Source organism: Tenrec ecaudatus, chromosome 6 (genome assembly GCF_050624435.1).
Source record: "Tenrec ecaudatus isolate mTenEca1 chromosome 6, mTenEca1.hap1, whole genome shotgun sequence".
Lineage (NCBI taxonomy): Eukaryota > Metazoa > Chordata > Mammalia > Afrosoricida > Tenrecidae > Tenrec > Tenrec ecaudatus.
In genome coordinates this window covers 58,657,235-58,680,568 of record NC_134535.1, presented here as the reverse complement: position 1 = coordinate 58,680,568, position 23,334 = coordinate 58,657,235, and the positions used below count along the sequence as shown (strand labels likewise).

General features: G+C 36.5%; 1 protein-coding gene across 1 annotated transcript in view; it reads right to left on the bottom strand.

Moving 5' to 3' along the window:
• Positions 1-1,260: 1,260 nt before the first annotated feature.
• ZFC3H1 (zinc finger C3H1-type containing) overlaps positions 1,261-23,334 on the bottom strand; it is a 62,392-nt gene continuing 40,318 nt past the window's right edge. The window contains exons 21-35 of the mRNA XM_075551273.1: positions 21,970-22,153; positions 20,538-20,724; positions 18,667-18,855; positions 17,669-17,906; positions 11,151-11,256; positions 10,869-11,067; positions 10,229-10,323; positions 6,739-6,849; positions 6,393-6,497; positions 6,091-6,256; positions 4,854-4,954; positions 3,277-3,378; positions 2,569-2,608; positions 2,251-2,313; positions 1,261-2,121 (exon numbers count right to left, since the gene is read on the bottom strand). Of these exons, the coding sequence (XP_075407388.1) occupies positions 1,984-2,121; positions 2,251-2,313; positions 2,569-2,608; positions 3,277-3,378; positions 4,854-4,954; positions 6,091-6,256; positions 6,393-6,497; positions 6,739-6,849; positions 10,229-10,323; positions 10,869-11,067; positions 11,151-11,256; positions 17,669-17,906; positions 18,667-18,855; positions 20,538-20,724; positions 21,970-22,153 (2,024 nt within the window). The 3' untranslated portion in view covers positions 1,261-1,983. The remainder of the gene's footprint in view (positions 2,122-2,250; positions 2,314-2,568; positions 2,609-3,276; positions 3,379-4,853; positions 4,955-6,090; positions 6,257-6,392; positions 6,498-6,738; positions 6,850-10,228; positions 10,324-10,868; positions 11,068-11,150; positions 11,257-17,668; positions 17,907-18,666; positions 18,856-20,537; positions 20,725-21,969; positions 22,154-23,334) is intronic.

The following is a 23,334-nucleotide window of genomic DNA, read 5'->3' as shown; positions in this document are numbered from 1 at the left end:
AGTGCCTTTAACTCTTAGATGTTGCACCTGGAGATTCTTGCTTGCTTTATGATGTAGGTTTATATGCCCTTTAATTGAAAGCAAACCGCCTTAGATAATTCAATGACATTGTTACAAGGTCCACTTTCCGTTAAAAGGCAAATAGAAATATTGGGCTATGTTCTCTAAAACGAAGGAAAAAACCAACAACATAAAAATACACTGTAATTTGCCACTCCATTTCCTTTAGCAGCAATAAAAATGCACAGCCCCAAGTGCCCCTTGCTGTGTCTGGCCCCACCCCCAGACCCTCGGAGGTGGTGTGCGATGTGGTATGAGTTCTCAATGGTTAGATTTTTCTCACTGTAAGACAACACTCTGCCCAAAGAAAACCTTTAACCATACAGTTCACTGTTCATTACTGTAAATAACCATATAATTTTACCCCAGTGTTTTAATATTTTAACTATTACCTGTTGAAAGCACATTAAAAATAAGGCAACCTGACCATGGAAGGATTCAGCATAGTAAGCAGTATTTGCTCTTTTTCTGTGGAAGCTAAAGCAAGTTTGTGAATAAAGGAAAGGTTGACTTCAAGAGGGAATCGAAGGCCGTGTTGTACCTTGTACTAGGCAGCTTCCTGACCTGCGACAGCAGTGTAATAACTGAAAAAAAAGAAGATAGCTCTTCAGCACATGCGAGGGTCCTAGCCTGCCTAGCCCAAGACACATGTGAACGGTGACCCATGGACGTGTGAACGGTGACCCGTGGATGTGTGGACGGTGACCCGTGGACTGTGACCCGTGGACGTGTGGACAGTGACCCATGGACATGTGAACGGTGACCCGTGGACATGTGAACAGTGATCCATGGAATCCAGATACTGTAGAGCTTACATGGTTGTAGCCCTAGAGTTATAGGCACGGCCAGAGTGGAGTTCTGCAGAAACCAAGGTCAAATACTTTCGTAATGATGTACTAATTTGTCTACATTATTGAATTGGCAAATGTGTATTTTTTTTAATCCTAATAGTAAAGTCATTTAAAGGTGTTTTTAAATAAGACAATTAAGTTCAATGTAAGGAAATAGTGATGAGTTTATGGTAAAAAAAAAAAAGTTTATAGTGACTAACTACGCTTGACTTTAACCATTTCCCATCAGATTGTGAAAAATAAAGACAGCAACATTAAAAAAAGTTAACTTATATTCAAAATATTTTGTATATAAACAATTTTAATACTACAATGTAGTATTTCAATACAAAGCAGTTCAAATATTAACTTCTTTAAACTGTTAAACTTTATTATAAATTAAAATATCTTTACAAAAAAATTGCACATATTTGACCACTCTTAGGTTCTGATGCACTGGCATTTGCAATAGTTTCTTTTATCTTCAAGTTAAACAGTCTCGACAAGGAGTCCAGAGCGTAGCGAGGGCAATAAACCACCCCGTTAGGGCAATTCAAGTGCAACTAGCAGACTTGTGGCCATGGCAGTTACACTTTCCTTAAGATGGACTGCTTACGTTTATATCCTGAAATGAAGAATCTCAAAAGATTTAAAAAGGAAGAACCAAAAGGGACTGCCTTTTTAACTGTAAACACAGCCCTAAAAATTAAACCCCACACAGGAATCTCTCAGGCATCAGAGAGTGTCAAGTGAATCAGGAATAGCAAAACATAAAGGGCAAAAAGTAAAAAATAACACAAATAAAATGAAAATAAATGTCAGTCACTTTGAGGGGCTATACTTACGTACATGATGTTATGACAATCTGGCTGGGCCTAGAAGCAGGCCAAACAGGAAGTTCATTTATCCAACTGAAGAGGGTCATGTTCATTGCTTCCGGTTTTGAGGATAGGATATTGTAAGGAACTTGATATGATCGATAATACTTGTCTGCTTTACACAGACCTTAGCCAGGGATCAGCCTAATCTTGAAGGATCATTCGAATGATTTTGGCAATTATTATAAGGACTTAGAACTGACTGCACCCAGTGTTCAATGATTCTTGCTTTCTGTTTTGTTACTGTTTAAATTTAAGAGCTCATTTAGGCTGACTCCAATCTCTTGGCACTTGGAAACTAGTTTTCTCAGGTTATCAGTTTTACCTCCTTCTGATGCTTCAAACAAGAGTTGCTGTAAAAGACAGGGAAGCATGGAAGTAAGATTTAGCTAGAATATGAGCATCACCACATCAATGGATATGGCACATGCAGAAAATTCATAGGAAAACATCAAGGTAAAATAAAAGATGAAAAGCATTACATCTTTCCACAGTGATGCACAAAGAGGTAACTTCTGTAAGGCTCTCTGATATAAACGGTGGACCTGTAAGATAGATACACACACAACTCCATCAGGAAACGTGAACAAAAATACCTTCATAACCCTGTTAAAAGGGACAGCATTTCACAATATAAGATCATTCCAGACAAAATGATTACATTGGGCTTTGAAGTTTCCAATTATTTAGAATTCTTAGAATGAAAACTTTTATGCTTTAATCCTTTTCAAGTGAAAAGTCACCAAAGGAGCAAACAGCTTAAAAATACAACCCATCTGATGATGGTCAATGTAGCTTACCTCTCTTTGTCCCTTCAGAACAGTCTCAGCAGCAATGGCTCTATGATAAAAAAGGAATATAAAAAAAAGGAAAAGAAAAATTTATATATCTTTGAAAAAAAAATGGGACACCACCACTGGCAGAATACTGACTGTGGGAATCTGATACAAAACTTCCTGAAAGTAACAGGCTAAACTTCCAAGGAGGGTAACCTATAGTGAAAAAGAAAAATTCAACAATTTTATCAACTTTACAAGAATTAAAAACAGACCAGTGTTTTGAATATAAAGTTCATGAAAAAAATTACTCCTTATTACTAGTGAAAAAAATACCTGCACCGTGGGGCTGACAACTAATATCACAAAGCAGTTTGTGTCTGAAATGCTGAGTGGGAAACTATTTGCTGTGCAAACTTTCACCTAAAGCACAATAGAATGTTCAAAAAGAAAAACCCTGGCACTGTCACCTTTAGAAGAAATCAGACTACGTGAGGGAGGCTCACCTCGTATTTCAAAAGAGGTAGTCTGAAAACAGATATCAGATGTATGTTTACTAGCTAACCGTAAGTATCCTCTTATTGTAAAAACCTCAGCAAGGACTGAAAACAAATCTCAATTAGAGCTATGCCCACAGGAGAAAGTAGATGTCATTTCAGATTTACCTGTCTGGAGCAAACCTTATAAATACAAGCAATAGCTATAAAAACATGTATATGATTGTTGCATTACATTTTCCAGGTGGCCAGGCATGTTGGGATATTATATGTAAACATCTTGGCTTGAAGTTTCAGAATCTGAACATTGCTTTCTTCCCATTCATGTTGAAGCAGCCTGTAAAGTATATTCAGTAAAATGAACAAAGCATTCCAAGTGTCGGGACTCCCAAATGTGTTCTATGAACAGAATGTTTACCGAGCTGTAATTTTTGGTCAGTTAAATCCCGTCAATGCAATGGTAGAATGTCTCTTACACCAAAATGACCCTGGAACAACACTAGCAGAAAGTCCAGGCATGACCTATGCTTATCTTCAAAAAACCCAAGTTCTCTCCAAACAGTGCCCTTGATTTCTACAATAGACTTATTGTATTAATGCAATTTCCTGGTATTTTTGTTTATTAAAGTGAGTATATACTAAATCGTGTTTTTTTTTAAAAAACTAAAATGATAAATATACTAATTACTGAATTCTCTATTTCAGTGGGAAAAGGATAATGATGATCACAATTTGAAAGCATCAATATGCAAAAATGGTGTCTTACTAACACTGCCAATAATTAACTGCCTACATCCCAAATTGCCTACCCCAATGAAAGCTAGTCAATTTATGACTACATTTTCTATGTCACATATCTTATCAAAGATGTTTAGTCATGCAAATCCTTCACTAGCTTCTGCAGATTAGTATGCTTAGAGTTTTCATAATAAAAACACTATATGCATTATGGCTATCTCTATCATAGCTTCAGGCCTCAATATCTTCAATCTCATATATAATTTCCCCACATACATTCTAAGTAAATACTTAAAAGGGAACTGTTTGATAAACAGTTTAGGCATCTTACAAGTCCCAACACAAGCATACATTCATAAGATACAACTGATGCAGTAGAATGACAGTAAAAGTGAAGGCCTAAGCATTAACATGCAGTTGACAGCATAATATATTCAGATTTTCAGGACCTTTTATATTAAAACAAATAATTTTGAGGGTTAAGATGAGTTAATCCTAACCAGAAAAAAGAGGAACAACAAAATTTCAGAATCGCTTTCTATACGTATGCAGAGTCTCTAGATAAGTGATTCTCTAATGTGGTTTGAGAGTTCCAATGCAGTCATCTCTACTTTTGGTGCATCTGAGCAGTTTTCACAGCATGGTGATATTTAAGAGCTACTAAATAATGTTAAATATGTCACAGCAATGTGGATATATATAATTAGCAATTACTTCTGTCTAACACTTTGAAAACTTCCACAAACATTCCCTTGGCACATAAAAAACATTTACATTTTATAATACCTGTGCTAAAGACAGCAGGTATGTGCTCTGGAAACACAGATAATTTTATTGGAATTATATGCCCCCTATCACCTGACCAGCTTTATGAAATAGTCTCATTTTAATACTTTTATTGCTTTGGAAGCTAAGTATTATATAATATGCTCAAAGAAAAATAGTACATATTAATGAGGAAATAGTAAAAATACAAGACGGTTCTTACCAAATTTTAAAGAACAATTTTATGTGAAAGTCTATAAACTACGAAAAAAAAGTACAAAGAACAAACAAAAATTATTTTTTTCTTACCTCAGTGCAAGTCCAGAATTAGTTGGCATAATTGAGCAAAACCGTTCCAAGGTTTTGGAGTGCTGGGTCTTTGGAACACAGCTCAAATAAAAGAAAATTACCTGTAAAGGTTGAGGGGGCGTAAAAATGAATGCAACCAAATATGTGGAACCAAATTACCTATGTGCTTTAATGAGAAAACCAAAATGGTCCTTAAGACATGAACATATAAATTACAATAATGTACAATGCTGTGAGTTACAGCTCCTATCATTAATTTTATTAGTGACTTTCCAAAAATGAATTAGAAAATATGGTCTAGTGATGAGCCATGGACTAAGAACCACTGACAAGAAGCCAGAGTCCGGGATTTCATTCCTGAGTCTACCTTTACTTGCTGTATAGTTGGGCAAGTCATGGGTCTAATAATACCTGCCACATCTTGCTCATGGAATGCCCGTGTATAAATGACATAATGTCCATAAAGTGGTTTGAGATCCTGGGATAAAGAATGGCATAGAAGCACAAAGCATAATAATTGGTTATGTTGATTAGCAACAAAACCACCCCACCCCCCAAAAAACAACCAACAATATATACAGGTACGCATATATACACATATATATGTATATGCATGCATATACTTATGTGTATATACACACACATAAGATTTAGTTTATATTGTACTGAATGAATGGTGGGGGTCCCCCCCCAAATAAATGAAAATAAACACCTATAAGATAATCTCATAAATATACTATCATTAAGTTCTAACTTTAAAATTCCAAATGGCATTTGATTTTAGCTTTTATTCTCTATTTAAGCCTGTCTTTGCTTGACAAAATCTCAAAAAAGAGCAGTTATACTATGTAAGTCCATTCTTGTTTTGTTGTTACAGTAAAACATCCAACTACCCATCTAGCAGGTTCTTTCATGAAGGGAGAGTATTAAAAATCACTAGAAATTACTGCAATGCAAAGTATATATCTTACAGGGAATTCTAACTTTTTTCACTTTAGAAGGAGAATATTTTCTTAAATAAGCCATAATCAATATTTATATTTTATCCTAATTGAGCCTTAGCACAATTTTTGCATTCTAAACTTTGAAAAGTTAACAAGACATTGGTTCAAGACTAACAGTGAATGCTAAGTTATTTTAGAAACAGTTCTCTTCATACAACAAAACAGGAGGTTTTCTGGCATGTAAGTCTCTACCTTTGTATAAACATCTAAAACAAAAAGTTTTAAGTTCTTACCCTATTATGAAATTCATAGTTGGACCAGTAATCAGCACTGCTAAAAGGAATGGGGTATCGGGCAGGGACTGTAACCAAACATCTATTCACTAAATCAGTAAAAAATTTGAATTCTTGGACTTTGTTTCTGGATCCAGCAGCTCTACTATTGGCAAAGACAAGATAACTGCCAAAAGAAAAATATTGTGATAATTTAGAATCATCAAGCCAGTAATTCTCTCACCAAGAAAGCTGATCACCCCTTGCCCACCATGTCCCCTTTATTCTAGAATCCCCGTATTTATTAGGAAGGCTAAACTTACTCCATCCAAATCTTCTGTACTGTATCAGCTCTCATGGCCACCCCTAACGCTGCCTCATATGCTTCCACTGTCTCTTTCATACTTGACTGAAGAGGGTGACAAAGACTGTTAAAAAACAAGGATGTCAACAGTTCCGCTCTGTTAGGTAAAGGAATGACAGGCTATTGTAAACACTACAGATATTAGCACCATTTACATTCTTCTTTCATCTTTTAATATATGCATTCAGCTGTAACATCTTTAAAATTTTTCTTGACTCACATGTTAATGTTAGTACAGTATAAATTTTAATAATACGCATATAAGCTGTTTCTCTGGTATCTTTCCACAAAAGACAATGCCTCACCAGTAAATCAGCCACAAGTAAGGGATTTGGTGGTTACACATTTCATCACCAAAATTTCCTTTACATAAACGGGATGGAATGTCAAGTGGTCCTGGGATGTTTAAGAGATACCTGAAACAAAATTACAATTATTTGAAATTATGCCTATGTACACATGGACTCCTTAAAAACAACAAAAAAACAAACCCTCAGCTTTAATTGAAGTGTTTTAAAAATTAATGTAACTTTACTTTCATATGTACACCATACCCCTATGGTCAAGTCTCTAGGATCACTTTCCCAAATTTTTATTTTTGTATCCTACACAAATAACTCTCTTTATAAGATTGTTTTATCCTACTCCCCAAACTAAGCCACCATATTATTTATTTAAAATGAAACTATAAGGGAATACCAAAGTATCTAAAACCTTTTTATAGAACTGTACTTTCCTATAAAAAAAGTGTCTACAAAACCCGTTATCTGAAAACAACCTTTCTCTGACATGCACACTACAGGTTTAACTTTAGACACATCACCAAAGTGTATCCTATGGGATACTGGCCCATATAAACTTGTTTTTAAAAAGTCATGATCAAATAAGTTTGGGAAAGAGTGAAAGCTGTAAGAAGTAATGAAATCTACTGGGCTAACTAATTTCTTCCCCCCAAATGTATGTGAATCTGTGTGAACGTATGATACTTACCAACATCTTGAGGGATGATGTTTTTAAAGGAAATACATTAATCTCAAAAATGACAATCTAGAATAAATGCTTACCTTGGATTTAAAAATTATTTCAAGAGAATAGGTTTTAATGGACTAGAGGCTGTATGGAGGGAAAACCCAAGAAAGGGAAGAAGATGGGACATGGAGGTGTCAGACTGTAATCCTGACTTTGCCATGACGGGCTGTGTGACCATGAATTAATCACTTCACTTCTAAGGATTTCAAGCTTCCACCATTGAAAACTGACTTGGCTCAGAAGAGATGACTTCCAATGTATGGGAGAGTCTATAATCCCAAGACTAACTTCAGTAAAGTGAAATAAATCCTCAAGCAAAGTTCTATGGCTTTTAATTTGAAACATATAAATAAACATTACCCACTAGAACTCTTTCAACTTGTATTTATAGTAAATGTCACATAGCAGTTGATTGAACTCAACTTCATGCAAATGTTAGTTCTAAAAACATTTGCTATACAATTTCCATTTGTGAAATAAAAAATAATTTGAAATGATCAAGAGCACACTGATTTATCCTATTAACAAACTTTGGAAATGTATAAATCTAAAAAATGTATATCAGCCTATAGTATGAGAACAAAAAAAAATACCTCAGTGTCTTTTTAAAATATATATTTGATGAAGCTTACTCATACCAAGGTATACCTTACTTGTTGTCTCACATGAAAAATTATCTCCTTATTGCCTACTTGACTAAAAAAAAGACTTCCTGAATTAACAAGTCCACACTCTTTTTGTAAGCAGTCTTTAGTACTGCCCAAATAAAGTAGCATAGGACAACATTTTCCTGTCGTAGTTAGTATGAGAAGAAAAGAATTTAATAAAGCTGGAGAATTTCATAAATAATGGATTATTTTTGCAGGTAGCCCATTTTCTAATTTTTCTTGACACTATTATTTCACTTAATTAACCTGGCATCAAGAAGATCTTTTATTAGTTACCAAGGCAGAAACTGGTAATTACCAGTACCTCTATGCACAAAGGAAGACCAGAACCAGCAAGTATGTGATGAGCTTGGTTCAGCCTTGGACTGGTCCTTTGCCTGAATTAGAGAAGTAAAGCGATACAATTTAAACAAGAGGATGAGCATGAGGAAGTTGAGCAATCTCTAAAATCTTAATTATTAGTTTGTATTTAAATGTATTCTTTTTTAATTAACTGAGATATTTTGATGGAACAAAGTAGAAAAAGTACTAAAATTACTTGTCAATTAGCTGGTTGCCATAAAGGGACATGATACAAAGACCCAAGTCAGGGAAAGCACAGTGATCCCAAACTTTTTGCTAAATCTCAAATAAAACTGTCACATTCACAAAAAATTCTAGAGTGGGAGGACAAGTGATTTGACAGAAAGTAGTGAATTAAAAAATTACATGGAGAAACCTTAGGACACTATTTTGCAGAAAACAAGTTTGTAAACATTAAACTAAGATTTTAAATCTTCGCTTATTAGCATTATTTTTCCAAGAAACCTTTTTAGGATATAATCTTCCTTATGTCTTCTTTCAAGTTCTCCCTAATATAAAACAGAAGTATGCCATGATAAAAAATGTCCTTTTGGTACTGTTTAACTTCAGGCCAGCAAACAGCGCTTACCCTTACATCTGAAGTTTTAATAGGAAAACAGCCATGCCTGTTTGTTTACCCGTTGATGGTGGCTGCTTTATCTCTACCACTGCACAGTTGGGTAGTAGGGAATGGGAGGCACTGGCCTGCAACCCTAAAATATTTCATGTTAAGGGAAAAACAAGCCTGCTAATCCCTGCAGAGATGAGAAGGGAAGAGAATTTTCTAATCTCCCTCCATCCGATTCACACTTCACGCTCTTTTTTATTAGAACAAGAGCGTTCTGCAAAGTCAACGAAGGCAGCAAATACAGGGGCTACTGAGAAAGTGACGATGGAGAAAAAAATTCCTCAACTTCTCACTCAACAACATTTCAGGTTAAGAGTCATTTTCTCTAGAATTAAAGAAGGAAATAGGTACACTAATTTACATACACTTTATATCGCGAATGAAATAAATTTTTTCAAGTCATCGTGCACATGGAATCCAGGTCAGATAAACTCCTGGGGAACAGAAGTGAGTGTAGAAAAACCAGGAGAGTAGGGGAAAGGTGTGTGTGTGGGTTGAACCCAACACAATGATTAATGCATAATCCCTCCCAGGGTGGGAGGATGAACAACAGAAATGTGCTTGAAGGGAGACAGCAGTCAATGTAAGATTTATACTTTATCAAGGGGCCACAAGGAAGGGGGGGGGGAGGGAAAAAAGAGGAGTTGATACCAAGGGCTCAAATAGAAAGTAAATGTTTAGAAAATGATGATGGCAATATATGTACAAATATGCTTGATACAACTGATGTATGGATTGTTCTAAGAGCTGTAAGAGCCCCCAACAGAATGATCTCTAAAAAAATTAAACCCACTTTTTTAAAGAGTCAATGTGATCAGATCTTATAAGTAGTTGATACAGAACTAAGTGCTACATTAACATTATCAATACAATAAAAGAAAAACGAGTCACTCAGATGTTAGTATAACCTTTACTGCACATATGTTTAATGTCTATAATTCAAAGAATGCAAGGCATCTTACATTTTTGCCTCCATTTCTTTACATTTTACTGCCCTCATAACCGGTTGTTATAAAGGTTTGTTTCAAGATATAACCAGCTTATAATGAATCAATCCCCAAACCAATCTTTCCAATGAGCTGAACTAGTCTCCATCCTCTGCAAATCAAACAATTTCTATACACTTACCGAAAAAGATCCAAGTTACTATACTTCTCACATCCAGGTTTAAAGAAGGATGCAATAAATTTCCGCAAAAATGGAAGAAGATTATCGCCTTGGTTCTATTTTTAAAAAGGGAAAGGGTATATGTATCAGGCTTACAATGTTTAATCAAAATATTCCAAGGAGGAAACCCCACCCCCACCCCGAGCCACGAAATACTGATTAGATTTCCTTGCTGGAAGTCAGTGAGGTAAGAGTGCAAGTCTGGGACACATGTTGACACATGTTATATCCTTACGGCTGAATCAAGTCCAAGCATTCAACAGCTTAACACTACCCAGTCTCAATTTCAACTCAAATTATCCATTACATTTCTAAGACATGTTTTCAACTGTGCTAGTTATTGGAGAATCAAATAAGACACAATCCTAACTCTCAAGGAGTTCTTAGCCTACTATATAAAACAGCTACAAACAAAATTAGAAGGTAATGCAGTAAGTGCACAGGTGGAGGGAATGAAGAGGAGATTTACAGTCTACAAAGAAGCCAAATAAAGCACCAGGAAGTGTTTCAAGGAGAAGCTGATGTCTGAAATGTCTTAAAGGATGATTAAGAATACGTGGAACATAAAAACATCATATTTAAGATCATAAATATTTTTTACCTGCAAGATGAACAATTTGCAAGTATGATAAAACACTTCTGCATTCTGAGGATTTTTTTCAAATGCCATTAGCCACACTGCCCTGGCTTTGTCAGGCTGATTTGTTTGTAAGTATAATGCACCAAGTGTTTCCAACAACTGGCAGTTCATGGGAGATGATTCCAATAAACATTCACAAAGCTTTACTGCAGCTTCAAACCTTAGCAAGAAGGAAAAAAAAGTCACATCCCAGAAAATAATCCATTTCCAATGGAGAGTTAACTGCTCATCAAATGTCTTTACCTCTGTAGAAGCCGGTGCAGAGCGATCATGTTTGCATAAAGTGGGAGACAGGCCTCTATTCTCTCCTCAATAGTACGGCTCTCGTCCGTACAAGCTTTCACTGCGTCTATCCAAAAACATCACAGTATGAAAAAAGCATGATATGACTCGTTTTACCATGTTATTTAAAGACACCAACTGGAAAAGATGGCCTATACCTTTCCTTGATTATCATTCCACTCATCTTTACCAAGCTCCCCAAAACCCCTCTTTATCCAAAGGAAGAAGTACCTGGGAATCCCAGATGGTTAAGCTCTTGACTACTAGCTAACAGGTAGGTGGTTTGACTCTACCCACCTGGCAATCTGCAGCCCTCTGAATTCTGCAACACATGGAAGTGACCATGAGTCTGAATCAACTTGATGGCAACTGTTGTTTTTAAATTAGTTTTTACCCAAAGGAGGTATTTCATATTATCTCCAAATTCCTAAAATTAAATCCTTACCCTGTTTCCACTAAGAATAAAATGTTTTTGAAAAAATATTTTATTGGTATATTTCACATATCATAAATTTAGAATATGCAATCATCCCCACAATCTGTTTCAGAACATTTTTTTCTCATCTTCATTGCTGTTAGCTCCCCATATTCCCCAGCCTCCCGAGCAATGCCTCTATCATCACTTCAGTTCCTGTCTCAATAGATCCACCTATCCTGGATTTCATAAATATAAAGTCATCAAAAGATAAACATGAAACAGCAAACAAAAAAGGACAATGTCTAGACAAAATATGGAACTATTTCCAAGAGAAAGCATAAAGTATTAAAAAGTGAAACAACTTCAAAATGGGTCAAAAGGGAAATCAAATAAGGCATTACATTTTAACCTAACTAAATCTGCCAGAATCGACTTCACAAGCTCTCAGATAGCAGGAATTCATATCCCTGGACTATAATTAGACGGGATTCAACAGAGGCTTCATACATGCAGGCTACAAATGGATTCTGGGCTTCCAAAATCCTTAGCTTTCTGCAAACTGGGTGCTCACAGTTTAAGCTCTGTTACCATTCCTTCCTCTGGATTTTAATACTTACAATCCTTGAATCACACAGGCGGGTGTGCTTCTTCCATGTGGACTTAGTTGACCCCTCACTCAGTTGGCTGCTTGTTTGAAAATAAGCCTTTTAGACCCCATATGCTATTCTTTCTGATAGCCAGGCACCACACCTTGCTATAGCACCACCCCTACCTTCAGTGATTTCTTGATGTGGGTGACTACCAAGTATGGCCATGTCATAAGAAGTAAGGGTTCTTAGGTAGGGGTTAGAATTAAGTGCAAGCCCCAAATCCATTCAAAGAGCTATGGTTTGCAATAGTCTCTAGTTCCCTTTAGAGACATCATTATATCATTCTTTAACATTGTAAGTCATCCCCCTGGGGCATAAGGTAATTTTATTTATAGTGTCATCAATTTAGCCAGTAATAAAGAATTTAAAACACTGTTGAGAAAAGGAAATTATATAAGTATAATCTAGCTTCAGGCCACAATACATGAATGGATTGTTAACTTGTACACATGAAACCTTTACATGACTTAACTGTCTCTGCATTTATCCTGTTTGTTAAAATGACTACCAAAAAATTCAAAGAATGAATATAATCAATTCTCATTTGTAGATTCAATGTACCTAAGTTAAGCCACTCACTAAAATTTAGTTGTAACCCCAAGATTAATACCTGCTGACGGGAGGGCGGGGAAGGTAAAAAAAGGAAAATGAGCTGATTCCAGGAACCCAAGTGGAAGGCGAATTTTGAGAATGCTGAGGGCAACGAATGTATAAGGGTGCTTTACTCAATTGATGTTTGTATGGATTGTGATAAGAGTTGTATGAGCCCCAATAAAATGATTTATTAACAAAAATACCTGCTGACTTTCCCAATTATTCATGGTTAACAGCAAAGCAGTGAAGAAATGTGAGGCATTAGACATACATGTTGCCAGATGAAGTCAAAAGCAGAGTGCCTTCCTGAGTCAGGTGTCAAGCCTATGTTTCCTATTGGTGGTTTCGCTGTTTAAGATGTTGCAAAGTGCTGTCTAGTACAGCCAAGTGCAAAAAGGCTGTGATGTGCCTTAAAATGAAAATACATGTGCTGAGTAAGCTTCATCCGGGCACGTGTTACAGTGCTGTTGGTTTTGAGTTCAATGTTTATAAATATAAAATAATAGGTCTTAAGCAGAAACATGCACAAAAGATGTTTACATATTAATTGGTTGACCAAAAGGTTGTGACCAGAATAGTGATTGAATATTTGATAATTTGGTGTTCGGACTTTATATAACATAATATCACAAATTAGGAGAACAGACTTTATTTTTTGATCTTTCCTTAACCCTTTCAGAAGAGGCCTGCATGTTCCGTTTCACAGTCATTTAAATAACGTCCACCACTAAAACAGACACTTTTCTTCCTCCTTCAGAACACTCCTTCCTCTGCACAACGCCATTTACTGGAGCTACTGATTTCTATAGAACGGTACTTTTACTTTTCCAGGATTCTCACCTTTCCTTCCTTATTAATTGAAGATTAGACTGTGGACTCTGTTTACATGAATGTGACCATTCTGAAACTGCTCTTGAAGTTCACCAATCATATCTAAGCACACCCAAAGGCCCATTTTTTTTTTATTGTTACTAAAGGCTATTTATTTTTTTTATTTTAACAATTTATTGGGGCTCATACAATTCTTTTCACAGTTCATACATATACATACATCAATTGTATAAAGCACATCTGTACAGTCTTTGCCCTAATCATTTTTTCTCTTTTCTTCTTTTACATTTTATTAGGGACTCATACAACTCTTACCACAATCCATACATATACATACATCAATTGTATAAAGCACATCCATACATTCCCTGCCCCAATCATTCTCAAGGCATTTGCTCTCCACTTAAGCCCCTTGCATCAGGTCCTCTTTTTTTTCCCCCCCTCCCTCCCCATTCCCCCCTCCCTCATATGCCCTTGGTAATTTATACATCGTTATTTTGTCATATCTTGCCCTATCTGGAGTCTCCCTTCCCCTCTTCTCTGCTGTCCCTCTCCCAGGGAAGAGGTCACATGTGGATCCTTGTAATCAGTTCCCCCTTTCCAACCCACTCACCCTCCACTCTCCCAGCATCGTCCCTCACATCCTTGGTCCTGAAGGTATCATCCACCCTGGATTCCCTGTACCTCCAACCCTCATATGCACCAGTGTACAGCCTCTGTCCTATCCAGCCCTGCAAGGTAGAATTCGGATCATGGTAGTTGGGGGGAGGAAGCATCCAGGATCTGGGGGAAAGCTGTGTTCTTCATCGATACTACCTCACACCCTAATTAACCCATCTCCTCTCCTAAACCCCTCTATGAGGGGATCTCCATTGGTTGACACTTGGGCCTTGGGTCTCCACTCTGCACTTCCCCCTTCATTTAATATGATATATATATATATACACATACATATATACATATACACATACATACACACACTTATATCTTTTTTTTTTTTTGCATGATGCCTTATACCTGGTCCCTTTGGCACCTAGTGATCGCACTGGCAAAGGCCCATTTTTATGCTCATTTTATTTGGCTAGCTTTAACAAGTTTTTCTTTTTTTTATTTTCTTCTTGCATATGCTTTAAAAATATTGTTTAAAATATTTACTGTTGTCTCATTCACTGATTATTCTCTCTCCTTACTGAGATTTTCTTTAAATTCAATTTCCCCCAAAAAATGTATCCTATAGCTTCAATTATTAAATAAGAGCACATAAAGCTATAAACCACTTTGTAATACATTAACTACTTATGCTAATAACTCTCAAATTTCTCTATTCTTAAGCTTCCACATAATGTTCACTTTATTATTTCCTACTGCCAGCAAGTATTCTACTTAGATGACCAATTACCATTCACAAATTCCAGCCCGAATATGAAAATCACAAATTCATCATAGAAAATACCAAGAGATCTTCTCCCATGAAGATTACAGCCCAGAAAACCCAATAGAAAAGTTATATCCTATAATGTAGTTACAAACAAGACTCAAGGATGCCAAACAACTATGAAAATCAGTCTTCCCAACTTGCTAATTTTTTTATCACACTTGGCTATCTTTTCAACTATTCCTTTTTTTTCCTTGACATTTAAACCCTCCAAAACACTATCATATGGGCGCCCACTTAATTCTAGCCCCAACCTAAGAATATCCGTTCTTGTGATATTGTCCCTGCTTGATGCCCACTGCTATAAAGCGACCGCTGAAGACATGAGGGCTATAGTCATGTATGAGAAGAAAAGTAGAGGGTGCCAAGCTATCAAAAAGAATAGCATTCGGGGTCTTAGAGGTTTGGCTTCAAAGAAGCAGCCGTCTAAGTGAAGTATCAACTAAGTCCACACTGAAGGAGCACACCAGCCTGTGTGATCCAAGGATTATAAATAATAAAGTCCAAATCTGAAGGGAAGGAATGGTATCAGAGCTTACATTGTGAACACCTGGTTCACAGAGGCTGTAAAGATGAAATCCAAATCCCATCTGCAGGGTCCCCTTCGATAAGCCTCTAGTGACTCCCTTCTGACCACAGTCTTGTTAACAGGCTGAGAGGATTGTAAAGGTGATCATGATTGATGTAGCTAAGTTAAAATTTAATACCCTATCATTTGTTCTCTCTTCTAATCTATTTTAAATTTGTTCTACTTTTTAAATATTTTCTTTCTTTTTGATTGAGGTTTTCCTGTTTGACTTTGTTAATGTTAGTTTTTTTGTACCTGAAATTCAGGATCGGTAAATCTAGAGACAGTAACTGGATTAATGGTTGCTTAAGACTATGGCAGAGGAGCTTGGGGTAAAACAGGCAGCTAACAACAAGTATAAGGAAGAAGAAAATGTTCTAAAACCAATTATAGTAATGATTACACAACTCTTTCTGATACAATTAAATTGAACTGTATGTTGATTATGTGGCAATAAGTTTTTTTAAGTGGGCAATAAACAAATAATAATATACTATGTCATCATCCACCACCTTCCCCCCAAAAAAACTACTGGGTATTTTCAGGTGTCTTAAGTTTAACCAGTATTTTCCCAGGTTAGTTTTCTTGGGCCTCAGGTATGGCCTTTAGCTCTCGGATGGTAGTTCTTCTTATCTCTAGTCTTAATCGTTATCAGCACGTTCTCGTTCCTAAAAACTTCTATTGCTATCAAGTCTACCACACTGTGTGTTCTTAACAACCTGGTATCACCCCATCTATCAAGTGTGCATTCCTATACTGCCTAGTCCAGAATTCTCACTCTGAGGGCTCCCCTCTGCTTCCCCAGAGATTCCTACCTATTTGATATTCTGGTTATTTGGATCCTCTAGCACAGCGGTTGCTCGACCCTTTCAGTTTCTCATGTTATGGTGACCCCCAATCATAAAATGATTTTTGTTGCTACTTCATCACTGTAATTTTGCTACTGTTACAAATCAGGTGACCCCGTGAACGGGTCGTTCGACCCCCAAAGGGGTCGTGACCCGCAGGTTGAGAACCACTGCTCTAACAGGAATAGCCTTCTTTTCCTTCCTTTACTAAGTAGTGTATCAAGCAACCTTCTACTATAAACCTATTACAATGTCAAGGAGCTCTGGTGGCACAGTGAAGTAAGTGTTGGTCTGCTAGCAAGGTTGGCAGTTCAAAACGCCTCTCCTCAGGACCAAGATGAGATTTCCTGCTCCCACAAACATTTACAGCCACATAAAGCCTACATAGGGTTGCTATGAGTTAGAATCCCCTAGGTTACAGTGAAATGAGTAGGAATCTACTTAATGGCAAATGTTTTTGTTGTTGGTTTTAATACATTGTCGGACATTATGACAGACCATTTGAAAAAAGGTAAGACTCCACGGTCCCCACATTTCACAGGTACCACTTCGATAAACGGAGGTTTGATGGACTCAGCACGTGACTGTTGAATGAAAGGTGGGTGATTCTAGACCACTAGTCACTTCTCTTAAGAAAAGAACTGGTAATCTCCTCCTACAGAGTTCCGTCTAGAAAATCCTATGGGGCAAGGGCAGTTCTACTGTCTAAGGTCACTATGCATCAGAATCAAAGGCGTGCTTCAAGTCCATATCTAAGTCTCAATTCTTCTATGACGACTTCTTTGATTGCCCCCTTCTGTAACAACCTTTGGATCTCATGGAATCCTATAGAACATAATTCTATACATCACAGATCCTAGTTCCCATCTATAGCACATAATTTACACTCACTGCTAACACACAGCCACATGGTCTTAAATAATTATGTGGAATGTATAGATTTCACCTTCTCACTAGGCTACATACCTGCGAATGGTCATCTTAGACAAGTCAATCCTTAATGTTTTCATAGTTAAATAATAAATTAAGAGCGTAGACACTTCAATATGAAGATACAAATTAATTCTGCTTAATCATGAAGTCACTTTAATAGTGGGTACAATGAAGTTAATCATTTGCAGCTATTTATACATACCTTCAAAAACTGCTAACAACATGTCAGGATTAGTCTTTACATCTTCAACTGTGCGCCATGGCATCACAAATGGTTCTGTGCTCACAATTCTTGAAGGATTGGTGTTAGAGGGATCATATAGTTTTGGAGGCAGAACATTGAATTCGAGAAGATGTATGTAGGCCAGCCACGCCAGACACCGATCACTTGTTTTAAGGTATTCAGCTACTATTCTATCATTAGCGGATTTCAAAGCATTCTAGAGAAAATGAAAAAACCAACTGGCAAGTATTTTTCAAAGTAATTACGATTTAAAATAAGATTCAACTATAAATGCAAAGATAAATTAAAATGTTTCTTTGAAGTGGTTCTGAAATATCTAAAGTGAAATATTTGAATAGTTGCAACTTTTTCAAATGAATAGTGTTTACATTGCTATGGTTTTATAACTAATAAAAAGGTTAATTTGTACATGTTAAGCACTGTGATACTTAAAATCTACTAAGAAATGAGAGTACAACAAAAAATACCCACTTATTTTCAATGTACTGATTTTTCCTGATGGTTTGAACTTTGAAGTTAATGTGGTATGTGACAAACATTTTCATTTAAGCTTCATAAAAACTCTAAAAAGGTATCATCTTTATTGCTTAATTTGCTTAAATCAGTGGCTCTCAACCTTCCTAATGCTGCAACCCATTAATACAGTTCCTCATGCTGTGGTGACCCCCAACCTTAAAATTCTTTTCATTGATGCTTCATAACCGTGATTTTGCTACTGTTACGAATCAGGCAACCCCTAGGAAAGGGTCATTCGACCCTCAAAGGGGTCGTGACACACAGGTTGAGAATTGCTAGCTAAAATGAAAAAGGAAGTCTTGAACTTGCTCAGTGACACACAACTTAATAGTAAGTGGCAAGAAAGGATTAAAATCCATCACCTTCCCTTTTACTATTACGTTATTCCACCTATAACTTAACATTCTCCACAAGAAACATTTCAGTGACAGAGTGTTTACCTGTAAAATTGCAAGTGCACTTTGGCATCTTCCAGTAAATATGTGCAGCTGAACTCTAAACAAAAGAGCCTCTAAAAGCTGAAAAGACAGAACATCTGATGTTTCCTGTTTGGCTGCTTCCATTAGGAACTCCATCATCCTCTCACATACATAATCCTTTTCTTCAAAGGTGCTTTCTAGGTACAGAAACTGACCAAAGAGCGTTCATAAAGTTAATTCTGCTTTACAAGAATAAAGAAGTTTCCTATTTCATTAAATTGAAGAATTTCTCGAACACACACACAAGTATTCTATTAGAATAAAATCTAATACAAATTAAAGCAAACAAACAAACAAACAAAAAAACCTCATAGATATGCTTCTTTACAGTTCTTGGCAGTAAGGCCAAAATAGAACTCCAAAGTGCAACAAGTTTGAGAATAGTATTTCTTTTAGATAGCATTTCTATTAGACAGCATTTCTATTAGAAAAGGGGAAATCAAGAAATCAATACCCTTTAAGGATGTAATAATTTGAAAGCAAACCAGATCTTTTGAATACCATCCCCTATGAAACTTCATTGCGCTCAAGAACATTAACCTTAATAAACAGGCCTCTGAACACAAAACTCCAGGAAAAAAAACAAACGTCTGTCACTGACCAAAATCTAATCAGCACTGAGTTTAGAGAACTACAGAGGCAGGTTCATTCATTCAGGGATACAATGTTATCCAAACCCCTTCGATTCTGAGTTTCAGTAAAGAGCAAGTAAATAATGAAGTGTACAGCAGATTTATCTAAAAATCCATCTGAGTGGGAGCTTGTATTCACACAGTGAAAAATTCAGACATTAATGAATATAGGAAGTCTCTGGGTTCTGACATCCACAATTATCAAGTAATCATGAACCAACCCTGTAAAACCTATTATATTAAAAATTCAAGGTCAATACAATAGTCCATAGTAGCAAAGGGGTGCTACTGTGTGATCAAAATTAAAACTTTTATTACTGTATTTACTGCATTATTACACTAGAGATGTTTTAGTGCTAAATGCTTTTTATGCACAGAAAAGTACACTACATACAAAAACTAACATTTGACTTGATTTTACAAACCATACTTGTCTGACTTACAAGCAAGTGTGACTTAAAGGGAAGATTTAGGAATAGAACGTGTTTATAATCCAGGCACTACTTGCAGTTGGTTTCTTTTCCAAATGAATCAGCTGTAATTTTCAGTCTGGGTAGGAAACCTTGCATTCTCTAAAGAAAGGAAGAACTTACCCTTTCACTAAGTCTTTATACCTTGGCAAAGGTTAAATTAATGTAAATTATTTTAGGAGCCGTTTTCATAAGCAAAACCAAAACCAAACACTGCCATTGAGCTGATTCCAACTCAGAGTGAGGCTGTAACTCTTCTCAGAAGCAGACAGCTTCTCCTGTCTACTATGGAGAAGCTGATCACTGAACCAGCGACTTCCTAGTTTGTAGTTCAACAACTAGCCAACAGTTCCAACGAGGACTTCTGACGAGAGGTAATAAAAAGGCCAGAACACTTCCTCTCAGCAATGGAACTTTCACATGAACCTAATTAAGGAAAAATTCTAGGTGTTTAACAAAAACTACATTTCATTTTGCCCAAACTAAAATTGCTTTAGGTAGCACTAACATGACTTTATTTTGAATTTTTTCTTTACAAATAGTTACCCAAAAGAAAAATTATTTCTTGATGAAAAAATATGACCCAGAAGGAGCTTGGAGGTTACTGAAAATTAACAGAAGATAGGTAAAGAGAGAAAATACATGTACTATTAACATTATTTTTTATATTTAATATGACCCAAGAATTATGAATATATACATCCATGACTATGTTACGTTATCTACTCACAGTCCAAAAACTGCGATAATCCGGAGCATATTCAACAGCTGTTTCACACATTTCTTGGACCTCCTCCTTGGTTCCTCTTTCTGAGAACAATCTGAGGTAATGGCACCAAATTTCTGGATTGTCCTTGTTGTTTTCCAGCGCTCGAGCCAAGACATTTAAAGCAGAGTCTAAGGATTCGGAACATTGCCTACATGTTCAGATAAAAGGCAGGAACATTTAAAAAAAACTTTTAAATAAGGTTAGTACACAGAGTGCATGATATTTCATTTTAAGCTAGACACTCCGATGACCACGAATAACATATTAGGACCTTACATCACATCTGTCAAAAACAAGTCTTCATCTCTCATACACCCAACATTTTTTTTGAGGGCCCGTTCAATGAGCATTCACCTCAGATGAAAGCACAGTCTTATAAAACGTAAGGTTGGCCACTTCAAATGTGCTTAATGTCTACATTCAGCAATACCTTTTATGATTTACACTGGCCCAAGAAAAGTTTACCAACTCTTTCTCAAGGCCAACCACTGCTAGCACAAAATATCAAAGCTTTCAATTGAATAGTTCTGTTCAACTGTCAGGGCTGGCTATCTCTTGGAGAAGATAATTCGTTCCCATGATCCTATTCATAAAGTAAGGTACCGCTCTTTTGGCCTTCACTCAATAAATGAGTCAGAAAAGAAAACACTTTAACTTATCCCATTAACATTGAAATGGCACATGCAAAAAGTTAAACAAATATTATATTCAGGCTTATGCAATATATTAGTCTGCAGTAATGTCTCATTAAAAAAACTTTTATACTAAATTATTAGACATAACAAAGTAGTCTGTAAAAACCATGTAACTGATTTATGATGTTACAATTATGATAATGAAGACATTATCCTTGGCTTATCACAAAGTAGGATCACTGATTCAAGAGTTAGAAAAATACAATTAAATAACAAGAGCTAAAGGCTGTGAAATAAATTACCGGTAACCTAATTTGAATACACACACAATAACATAAATCAAATGTCTGTTTACCAGAATCTTGAGGTTTGAAATTCCAAGTGAAAATCAACATGAAGTTTAACTAGTCCACTGTTATTTTATCACAAGTATCTCAAAAGACTGTAACTACTTGAATTAAAAAATTAAAAAATGCTTATAACACCCAGAGTTTATTATTTTATCTACTCTACTTGTATTTTGAAACAAAGCTTACTGGTGTTAAAACTTTACCATAATTTATTACTCACACACGATACAATGCACACAACTCAAGATCTAATATTACACTTTTTAAACAGATTGTAAATAAAAGTAGTTTTAGCTTTGCAAACACACACAGACCCCTTGGTTACTAGGAAGGAAAAACTTGACTACCATAGGCAAAATAGCAACAGAAACATATAAATGTGAAACAGTTCATACAAAGCTGACCTACCCTTCATTTTGATTCAAGTACTTGTACGCAAGTTTGAGCCAAAGTTGTACGTGTGAAGGATTTTCAAGAACACTTGCTTCTAAATTAGCAATGTCATCAGTCTCATTTGTAAAGTATCTGACATCATCTGGAGTGACAACTGTATCCAAAGCAGGAACATTGATTCGGTTCTCTGGCTGGAAGGCTGGAAGGCAAACCATCGTAAGTGCCAAACTTTCTCTAGTACAGACACTGGAAATAATGATTGGCTTCACCAAAATCTGAGGGTTTCTGCAGTGACCTTCAAGGCAGAACCACCGCAGAATTTACTGTCCCCGGTAGGACACTTTCTATGAGAATAGTTTATTAAAGGTGTTGTTTAAAATTACCAAAAAGGACGAGTTTTTAAATAGGACTGTTGAGGGTATCCAGAAAGAATGACATCTCTTCTTTAAGGGTAAGTGAAGATAACTTGCATTCATTAAATTGTCAAGCAAGTTACACATCATGAAGATTCAATTTTAACTGATTTATTCCACTAAATTTGAATTAAAGAAAAAAATTTTTACATGAACATAAACAAGCGTGAGGCTATCGGTCACTTAAATACTTGCTAATCTAAAAATAGTACACAAATTATGTAAGCTTGATATTAGAACATAAAGGTGCTCACAATAAAGCATTCAGTCATGGGCCTCATCCACCATCTTCACCACATTTGCTTATCCACAGAGGGGCCACGGAGAAGGGATGAGTCACCAGGATGCAGTAAAGCATGGATGAGACACACTATCTTCCTCTGGTTCCTTGAGGCCTCCTCACCCCCCACTACCATGACCCCAGCGCTGCTTCTCAATTCAGACTAGAGCGGAACATACATGCAGGTAGAGATAAGAGACGGGAGCTCACGACACACGGAATCCAGGAACAGGAGTGGGAATCGTGATATCAGAAGGGTAGAAGGAAGAAGGGGAGAGGAGGCGAGAAAGGGGGAACCGATCACAACGATCGACATATAACCATAGGCTACTTTTGTTGACTCAGTCATTCTACAATCCTGTTAGTGCCCAGACGCTCTGACTGATGAAAAGGAGCACCTGCCTTCACAAGCCAACCACTGGTCCTTAAACGGAAGCAGGACTGCTCGCCTCCCCTCATATTAGTGTGTCTGCTAACACCTGGGCAAATGCAGTCTTCTAAACCCGACCATGTAAAGGGCAAACCAAAAAGCCAACTCATTACAACCAAGTAAATGCTGACGGACAGTATCCCCTCTGGAATAGGGTAGAACTGCCCCTGTGAGTTTCCAAAGCTGTTTCTGGAATTAGAAAGCACCATCTTTCTCCCGTGGAACAACTATCGGTTTCAAACCACAAACCAGGCAGA